The 9,588-nt window shown below is 50.0% G+C and overlaps 1 protein-coding gene and 2 long non-coding RNA genes across 5 annotated transcripts in view; 2 read left to right on the forward strand and 1 right to left on the reverse strand.

Annotated features, from left to right (window-relative positions):
* The first annotated feature begins 1,526 nt into the window (after positions 1–1,526).
* Positions 1,527–4,749, forward strand: LOC132449714 (uncharacterized). 2 transcript variants are annotated; one of them, XR_009523638.1, is made up of 2 exons: positions 1,527–4,436; positions 4,557–4,749. It is a non-coding gene; the product is annotated as an uncharacterized LOC132449714 (long non-coding RNA). The 2 variants fall into 2 exon arrangements; XR_009523639.1 differs by having other exon boundaries at positions 4,605–4,749.
* LOC132449713 (thrombomodulin-like) lies at positions 4,562–6,652 on the reverse strand. Of its 2 annotated transcripts, XM_060041508.1 has the most exons (2): positions 5,400–6,652; positions 4,562–5,291 (listed from the first exon to the last, which is right to left on the reverse strand). In XM_060041508.1, the coding sequence occupies exons 1-2, from the start codon at positions 6,254–6,256 to the stop codon at positions 4,793–4,795; spliced, it is 1,356 nt and encodes a 451-aa protein (XP_059897491.1). In that variant the 5' UTR covers positions 6,257–6,652; the 3' UTR covers positions 4,562–4,792. The 2 variants fall into 2 exon arrangements, with proteins under 2 accessions (XP_059897491.1, XP_059897490.1); XM_060041507.1 differs by having other exon boundaries at positions 4,562–6,648.
* LOC132449715 (uncharacterized) overlaps positions 6,321–9,588 on the forward strand; it is a 6,073-nt gene continuing 2,805 nt past the window's right edge. The window contains exons 1-3 of the long non-coding RNA XR_009523640.1: positions 6,321–6,442; positions 7,677–7,718; positions 7,815–9,085. This is a non-coding gene — a long non-coding RNA (uncharacterized LOC132449715). The remainder of the gene's footprint in view (positions 6,443–7,676; positions 7,719–7,814; positions 9,086–9,588) is intronic.

Raw genomic sequence — 9,588 nt, forward strand, 5'->3', positions numbered from 1 at the left:
CACAAACGACTTTGTCGGGTTCTGCGACGTCTCTGGTTCTTCCACTTTCACATCAACCTGAAGTCGACTGAACCGCGCGCTGCCTCGCGGCAACCGGCGGCATGTCGCAGTTCATGTACTTCAGCGAGTCAAATCAAAGTTCCTTTCCCCCAATTCCTTCTCAACCATGGCTCAGATAACCCCCACGACAGTCTCGTTGTGGAAATACAAGACACGTCAAAGAACCGACAAGAAACACTTGCGTTACAGTGTGTGTATTCACATTGATGTGGACGTTGAAGAACCAGGAACGTCGGAGAACCCAACGCGGTCGTTTGAGATTCATAATATCGGCTCACACAGCTTTTGGCCGTGATAATATATATTATATGATATAGATATCTGTGTAGGCTATATGATAATATTTAGATATAGAGCTCCAGGACTCCCGTGTGTTCTAGAATATTTACAGAACACGGCTAAAGGCTGTGTGCGGCTCGCCATTGCGATACATCCACTGTAAACAGAGCGCATGGTGGCTGCAAGCTGCTCAGGGCCACACCCCCACCCTCCTCCTTGACACGCCCACCGAAACAGCGCATTTGGGGGAAGCTCAATGTGCGACTGGCTCGGAGTGGCTGTAACTCTGCACCACGGCTGAATTTAGGGAACGTCTTTGAATACTGTGTTAGTTGCCCACTAATACCAATATTAAAGAATACATAAAATAGCATGTCATGGGACCTTTAACGTGTCTTGCAATGTTGTGGCAGGGCAGGGCAACGTTGTGCAATCCTGAAGGCTGCATTAAGAATTGCAATCCGCGAAAAAAGACGCCTATATGGTCATAAAGTATATTGCCCCATGGTCATGTTCTGGAACTGTTGTTTTTTAACTAAAATTATTCTGCCAGTATCTTTCGTTGTTTCTATATCAGATGCAGATATGACGAGTGGTGTTGCAACAGTGATTAACAGTGTTGAGTTTCTGTTTTGAAAGAGAAGTTGAAAGAGAAGTTAGCCATCAATCAACGTGGCCAAGACAGACCGGACCAACAAATGAAGGATAGGGAGAAATCTGACAACAGAACTTTCTAAAGAGAAACACTGTTTTGTTTAGTTTACCATGTCTTATTTTTTCGAGCAAATGTACCGTAGGAAAAGGGGTTGTATGGACCAGGGGTGTGGGTGACGTGAAGCATCTATATATATATATATATATATATATATATATATATATGAGATGATTCACATCACCCACACATCAAATACAATATTATATATGTATATAATATACATAAGGGAAGTCTGGGGCCCCCTGCTTGAGCTGCTCCCCCTGCGACCCGACCCCGGATAAGCGGATGACGATGAGATGAGATGAGATAATATACATATTAAATAAATTGTGGGTCTTGTACCCAAGTAGCTCTGCCCCACTGAAATTTAGGGTCACCAAACGCTACTGTATCTGAAGCATTTTATGACCATAGATGGTATTACCCACATAGTAAGTGTACGTTGCACCACGTTTAATAATAATAAAATAATTCAGGGAATTTGTATAGCGTTTTTATTATTTTGGTGGAAACTCAAAGCACTTACAGTGAAGGGAGGGACCTCACTAACCACAACCAATGAGTCGCACCCATGGGTGATGCACCAATCAGCGCCAGAACGTTCACCACACACTGGCTTGAGGTGGAGAGTGAGGGAATTAATGAATCAGACAATTATACAGGGGGATGATTAGGGTGCCAGATTGAATGAGCCTGGTTGGGCATTTTTAGCAAGGACAACGGGAAACCCCCGCCTCTTTGCGATAAATGCCCTGGGATCTTTTATGACCTCAGTGAGTCAGCTTAGACACTTTACACTTTTTTAATTCACTTGTTTATTCTCTGATGTGTGTGGTTTGTGAATATGTGATGCACAGTAACTCGTACCATGTGAACTCAAATGCCAACGGGAATATCAAGTTACGTTAGTTTAAGTGAATTTAAAGGCCATTTGGACGTGTAGCCTCTGTGAAGTCAGCCTTATACCGACAGAACCATCGATGTCAGCAACCATCCGCAGCAAACGGTTCTTATTTAAGGGCGGGGCTTCGTTATAGTTTACAACCAAAACTAATTAATTTACTAAGGTTATAATTTCTTGACGACATAAAACCAGCGAATGGGACCTCACAAAATACAATATGGCGACACTAAGCTTCTAACTGAAAAAAAGAAAGAAATGATCGGCTTTGTATCACCTGAAGGAAATCATATTTTTCACGTGTCTTAATTGAACGGATCTTTTTGCGTCCAAATGCCACAAACAGTTATGAGCTAGGCTACATGCTAGTCATCTCCGCCAAAGCTCAACTAACAGCAGTAATGGCTGTGTGTAGTTAGGACTTATATGATGCTATATGATGCCTACGTATATGATGCTAGTGAGGACTTATTTGATACAAATTAACTATCTGGTACTATGAATAAGCTAATTCTGGCAAACTCTTCTGATGCTACTACATTAACAATCTTAAATCTTCGACCCATCATGTTGCATGATACTTTTTTTATTTTTTTGGTAAGGATCTCAGAGGCTCCATATTATTATGTATTTTGTCACGTTTGACAGTAATTTGATTATTAATGTATTCAGGATGGAATATTAATGAGTGACATACGCTGACCACTGTGTGGTGGCCATGAAAGACCCTCAATGTGCCAAATGGGTTAGGTTTCCACTGCTTGGGGAACAGATCCCCTACGATGGTGCTGTCCATGGGGGGTAAATCCACACCCCAAACAGTCTGGGTGAACCGATCGGGGACGTCACCGACAGTATGTCCACATTTCTTGCACTCCGTGTTATACAAAATATGGACCTAGCATCGGAGATATCTCCGGAGCGAAACAGGAGACAAGGCGTAACTGTCGTCTCACCTCAGGAGTTCTGTCGTAGCGTGTTATGACTGCTGGGACAACATTAGTTCACTTTCAGCACTTTAAAAACTTAGCTGATGCTAGTTATCATCCATCTGGTAAAGGTGAGCACTTATCTAATGCTTTGATGGTACCTGGTAGCACTTCAGATGCTAGCACCTGGTAGCACTTATCAGATGCTAGTCTGGATTTATATGAATGCTAGATAGCTATCTGATGCGATTTATGACTTAGCTGATGCTAGTTAGCTATATGTTGCTAGCTATGACTTCTGATATTGATTAGCCATATGATGCTAGTTACCCAAGTGTTAAACTTCACACATCACAGGGAGAGAGAATAGATAGTTTATTAATCTCCAAAGGGAAATTACGTTGTAACAGCAGCACAGATTCTAAAATAAAATATAAATAAAAAAATATATATAAAAACAAAGGTAATAGTCAACAATATGATTAAATTCAATTTGACTTCTCACAATACAACACAAAATTATCCATAAATAGTAAATACTAATGCAAACCAAACAATACTACTAATACTGTATTACAATATAGTTAGATCCTGGTGATATACATTCATGTTGCCGTGGTAATGTCAGGTTTACATTCCTGTTGCCATCGTGACGTCATGTTTACATTCACATTGTCGTAGTGATGTGGTTGGGTTGCCGTAGTGATGTCAGGTGGGTGTTGCCGTAGTGATGTCAGGTGGGTGTTGCCTGGCCACGTCAGGTGGGTGTGGCCGTGGCAATGTCAGGTGGGTGTTGCTGTGTTGACATCAGGTGGGTGTTGCCGTGGTGACGTCAGGTGGGTGTTACCGTGGTGATGTCAGGTGGGTGATGTCAGGTGGGTGTTGCCGTCAGGTGGGTGTTGCCGTGGTGACGTCAGGTGGGTGTTGCCGTGGCGACGTCAGGTGGGTGTTGCCCTGGTGACGTCAGGTGGTTCTTGCCAATGTCATTACAGTGGCAACGTTGAAGGTTTTTTCACGTTTCAATTAATTTATCAGAAGTTAAAGGTTGGGTATGGGATTTGCGAAACGCCAGCAGATTTTGAAAATACACAACTCAAATGATCCTAACCCCTCTCCTTCAACGCTGACAGCGCGAAGGAGTGCTTGGTCTTCTAGTGCTAGGTCCAAATGTGGATTAGCTAGTTAGCTAGCTCCAGTAGCTGCCGCAGGATAACAACAAGCAGAAGCTTGCTCTGGGTCACGAGCTTTGAGTACGTGCACGAAGGGGTCACGCGCGGGGGGAGGGGGAGTGCAGTACGACCGTTTGATTGACGTACTTACTGTCCAATGCCACTCGGTGGTTCTGGAAATCATTGGCTGGAGTTTTCCGAGCCCTGCCCGTTCCACAGATGATTGACTTGTTTAATTTTCATGTCAGTACTTCTAACTCAGTGGCTGTAAGTGGGTTATGATAAGGATTTCAAGGAATTTTGCAAAAATGGCCAAAAAAGAGAATTCCATACCCAACCTTTAATATCGAGGTGACTGACAGTGAGTTCAGATCCAGGAAGCGGTCAGGGCCCCTCACCCTCTACAGGTGAGGGGCCCTCACCCTCTCCAGGTGAGGGGCCCTGACCCTCTACAGGTGAGGGCCCCTCACCCTCTCCAGGTGAGGGGCCCTCACCCTCTCCAGGTGAGGGCCCCTCACCCTCTCCAGGTGAGGGCCCCTCACCCTCTACAGGTGAGGGGCCCTCACCCTCCAGGGAGGCTCCGCTCTCCAGCCCCCGCTCTGCCTCTGAGCCCCCTGTGGAGGGGGGTGTCGGTGAGTTAAGGGTCCCAGTCTGGTCCTGACTCAACCGACACCAGAACCGGTCCCTGATCGGTCCGTAGAGCGGGTCCTCGTGGGGGGTGGGCGGCCCCCCCGGGGAGTCACCACCCCGGGGTCTCGCGGCTCTGCTTGTCGAAGGAGAAGCGCTGGTACTTCTCGGTGGTGACCTGCTGCAGGGTGAGCCCGCCGCCGTCGGGGCTCAGCTCCAGCGTGCCGCTGGCACGCCGCAGCGCACAGCGCAGCGGCAGGTACAGAACCGCCATGGCCGCCGCCACGAACGCCGTGATGCCCAGGGCTGCTCCCACCCGCACGTAGCCCGGGACCCCTGTGGCCGGGAGGGCGGGCGGGGGGGCTCTGGACCCCGCCCCTTCGCTGGTGCCCGGGGTGGGGTGGGTGGGGTCGGAGTAGTCGTCGTAGTCGTCGATCCGGACGCACAGCGGGGCAGTGCTTTGCTCGTCGTTGACGACATAGCCCGACGGGCAGCGGCACTGGGACCGCCCCTTGGCGTCCACCACGCATTGGGCGGGGCAATCGCTCCTGTCGCAGTGGGGGTCGCAGCGGGTGGCGTTCTCCCGGGACACCACGAACCCGGGGCGGCACCTGCATACCTTAGCCCCTTCCACCGTGGGGCACAACATGTGCTCGCAGAGGTCGCAGATCTTAACGTCCATGCAAGCCCCGTCCTCCATGGCGTAGCCGTCCATGCACGAGCACTCGGACCCGCCCCCGTCCAGCCGCTCCCGGCACTGCACGTGCTCCCCCGTGCAGTCCGCGGTGTCGGAGCATTCGCGCTCGTCGACGCACGTGACGTTGTTCGAGTGCAGCTTCAGTCCGTCGGGGCACGTGCACATGCTGTTCACGCAGGTGTGGGAGCAGCCGCCGGTCTCCACCTCGCAGAACCACGGCGCGCGCCACCACTTGCCGTGCCCGCACAGCCACTTGAAGTCGATGTAGCGCGAGCCCTTCTCCCCTCGGGTCGTCCACAGGGTTCCACCTGGGGTTCTCCGCGCGTTCGTTGAACCGTTTAACGCGGCGTGCTCTCCCGGTTCGGCCGACCGGTCCGTGACGCGACACCAGCCGAACGGCGCGGAGCACAGGAACCCGTCCAGAGTCCCCTCGCACGACTCCTGCTGCCACGCGCCGTCCGTCGAGACGGACACGCACTTGCGGTCACATCTGTCCGGGACCCCCGTCCAGTTTGAGGAGATTCCAGCGGCGGCCCCGGTAACCCACTCGTAGCCGTAATTTGCCGAGTCGTTGGTGGGACACCGGCCTTCCGCGAGGGTCAGGCCGATCCAGAACCTCCCGATGCTCGCGCGCAGCAGTAACTCCTGGACCCTGCGCGCCTCCGCCGCCGACGGCAGCGTCGCGAGAATGCCGCCCTCCGCACGGCAGGCGTCCCGAGCGCCCGCGAAGTCGTGCGCCCCGGGGAACAGGAGGAAGCAAGTGTTGTCGTCGCAGTCCTCCAGGTAAGCGAGCGGCGGTCTGCCTCCATGCGCGAGCCTGGCGGCCAACAGGGACAAGAGCACAAGGAGGCGCGCAACGCAGAAGAGAACTTCCTTCATCTCGGGTTGTGAACAACGGCGCGGAGATCTACCGTTGGCGGTGGTGGTCGTCCTACTGGTGGTCGTACTGGCGGTGCTGGTGCTCGTAATGGTGGTGCTTGTCGTCGTACTGGTGGTGCTAGTGGTCGTACTGGTCTGTGTGGAGCGGAGACCTCCTCCGGGTTTAAGAGGGTTTTGTTGCTGGACGTAAGTTCCGCTCGGCGGGGGGTTTATTCAACCTTATCTCGGGGTCTGCCCCCTCACGTGCACACGCATACGCGCGGGCACGCACACCCGGTTTGTAATAAAAACATAGAAATACTCACGCGACTCAAATCCTATAATTTCTTTCTCTAGAGCGCTTGATACACTTTCTGAACCCATATGCTCTCTCTCTCTCTCTCTCGCTCTCGCTCTCGCTCTCTCTCTCGCTCGCTCTCCCTCTCTATACCTCTCACCTTCTCTCTGTCTGTCTGTGTCTGTCAGCCTGTCTCTCTCACTCTCACCTTCTGTCTCTCGCACTCTAACTTTCTCTCTTTCTCACCTTTGCTCTCTCTTGCACACTCACTTTCTCTCTTTCTCTAACTTTTTTTCTGTCTCTCTCACTCTCACCTTCTGTCACTCTCCCTCTCTCTCACTCTCACATTCTCTCTCTCTGTCTGTCTCCGTCTGTCTGTCTCACTCTCACCTTCTCTCTGCACTCTAACATTCTCTCTCTCTCTCTCTCTCTCTCTCTCTCTCTCTCTCTCTCTCTCTCTCTCTCTCTCTCTCTCTCTCTCTCTCTCTCTCTCTCTCTCTCTCTCTCTCTCTCTCTCTCTCTCTCTCTCTCTCTCTCTCTGGTCCCTCTCTATCTCTCAAATTCAAATTCAGCAAAACTTTATTGGCATGAGAAATATACATTTGCATTGCAAAAGCAGGTGAACAATAAAATAAACCGTGTTATAAAATAAAAAATAAAAAGGTAAGGTATATAGTATGATATATAATAAGTATAAACCGTTAAATACAAAATATCTGTACATATCAAATGTTATACTATAAAAGTAGGCCTACTATATAAGGTAAAATGCGCGATATTATAAAAATTACAAAAATGACAATCTACAATCTCTGTATGTATATATATATATATATAATGTGTATATATATATATATATATCTCATATATTATAATATATATTTATGTGTTTGTATTTGTTCTTGTAAAGCAGTCGTTCCTCAGAGGAGACAGTTTAATAAAAAATCAAATATCTGATGACGAAATTTTCACGTTCCTTAACAACCATTCATATTAGAGCAATAATAATCTGTGAAATAATATCTCCTCTCCTGTCCTCCCCTCTCCTCCTCACCCATCTCCTTTCTACTCCTCTCCTCTCCTATCCTCTCCTCTGCTCCTCTCATCTCCTTGTCTCCTCTCCTCCTCTCCTCTTCTCTCTAGTGATTAAGTGTTTCTACAGGAAGTGGTGTCGCTGTATTTCAGGTGGGACTTCCTGTGTGGACCTCCAGTAGTGCCCATCAGGTTAACCATGTGACTCACCCTCCTGAACCTCTTCCTAAACCCCTCCTCCTCATTCAGTATTCATTCATCAGGAGAGCCTCCATTGGCTGGGAGCTGGCCAGGAAGTGCCTGCCGCTCAGACAGGAAATGGGGAAGGAAGGCTTGGGAACACCTCAGCGAGCCTCAGAGGACTTCTGACATTCTTGATGCCAGCTCGACTGAGAGGGAGGGGCCCCACCTCACACACACACACACACACACACACACACACACACACACACACACACACACACACACACACACACACACACACACACACACACACACACACACACACCAAGGGGTGAGTCAGAAGTCCGGGGGTGGGGGTGGGGGGGATGAATCCTTTGTTGTCATTGTGGAAACAAGCGTTTTGTGTTTTCATTGGATTTCAATTTGGTTTGGACAGAATGTTGGCCGAGTCCAGACACACACACACACACACACACAAAGAGACCCACCCAGCCACACAAACGCACTCAGTGACCAACCCAAACACACAGAGACACACACACAGACGCACACAGACACACACACACACAGCCCAGCCTAGTGCGTAGGTCTTAGGTTTGTCGTGTGTCCTAAATCGTGTTACGTTTTCCAGAAGCGTTTACGAACGCATCCGGACCGAAGTCCGAACGGATGAAAGGTGGCGCCAGCCACAGACTGACTGACTGACTGACATTACAGACACTATAGACTGACAGACGCTATAGACTGACAGACGCTATAGACTGACAGACACTACAGACGCTATAGACTGACAGACGCTATAGACTGACAGACGCTATAGACTGACAGACTGACAGACACTACAGACGCTATAGACTGACAGACTGACAGACACTACAGACGCTATAGACTGACAGACTGACAGACACTACAGACGCTATAGACTGACAGACTGACAGAGGCTCCAGAGGCCGTTCGGACTGAGATCTGAACTGACACGTCTCAACCTTATCAATGAGCTCTCCAAATGTAGACAGGCTAGGCAGCCCAACTCTGTATCTGTCTGCCAATCTGTCTGTCTGTCAATCTGCCTGCCTGTCGATCTGTCTGTCTGTTCGACTTCTTGGATAATATTATGAGTAATTGTTCTTTGAATAGAAAATAAATACACGTGTGTGTGTGTGTGTGTGTGTGTGTGTGTGTGTGTGTGTGTGTGTGTGTGTGTGTGTGTGTGTGTGTGTGTGTGTGTGTGTGTGTGTGTGTGTGTGTGTGTGTGTGTGTGTGTGTCTTGGTGAATAGCAGGAAGTGTTCTCCCTACAATGGATCTCAATCCCCAGCTCTGCAGCCTCTCGGAGGAGGTAAAGACAGCCTGGCCTCCTTCTCTCCTCTCTCCTCTTCCTCCTCTCCTGGCCTCCTTCTCTCCTCTCTCCTCTTCCTCCTCTCCTGGCCTCCTTCTCTCCTCTCTCCTCTTCCTCCTCCTCCTCTCCTCTCCCCCTCCCCTGGCCTCCTTCTCTCCTCTCTCCTCTTCCTCCTCCTCCCCTCTCTCCACCTCTCCTGGCCTCCTTCTCTCCTCTCTCCTCCTCCTCTCCTCTCCACTCCTCTCTCCACCTCTCCTGGCCTCCTTCTCTCCTCTCTCCTCCTCCTCTCCTCTCCACTCCTCTCTCCACCTCTCCTGGCCTCCTTCTCTCCTCTCTCCTCTTCCTCCTCTCCTGGCCTCCTTCTCTCCTCCTCCTCCTCCTCCTCCTCCTCCTCCTCCTCCTCCTCCTCCTCCTCCTCCTCCTCCTCCCCTGGCCTCCTTCTCTCCTCTCTCCTCCTCCTCCCCTGGCCTCCTTCTCTCCTTCTCTCCTCTCTCCTCCTCCTC

This window comes from Gadus macrocephalus, chromosome 21, assembly GCF_031168955.1.
Source record: "Gadus macrocephalus chromosome 21, ASM3116895v1".
In the NCBI taxonomy this organism is placed as follows: Eukaryota; Metazoa; Chordata; class Actinopteri; order Gadiformes; family Gadidae; genus Gadus; species Gadus macrocephalus.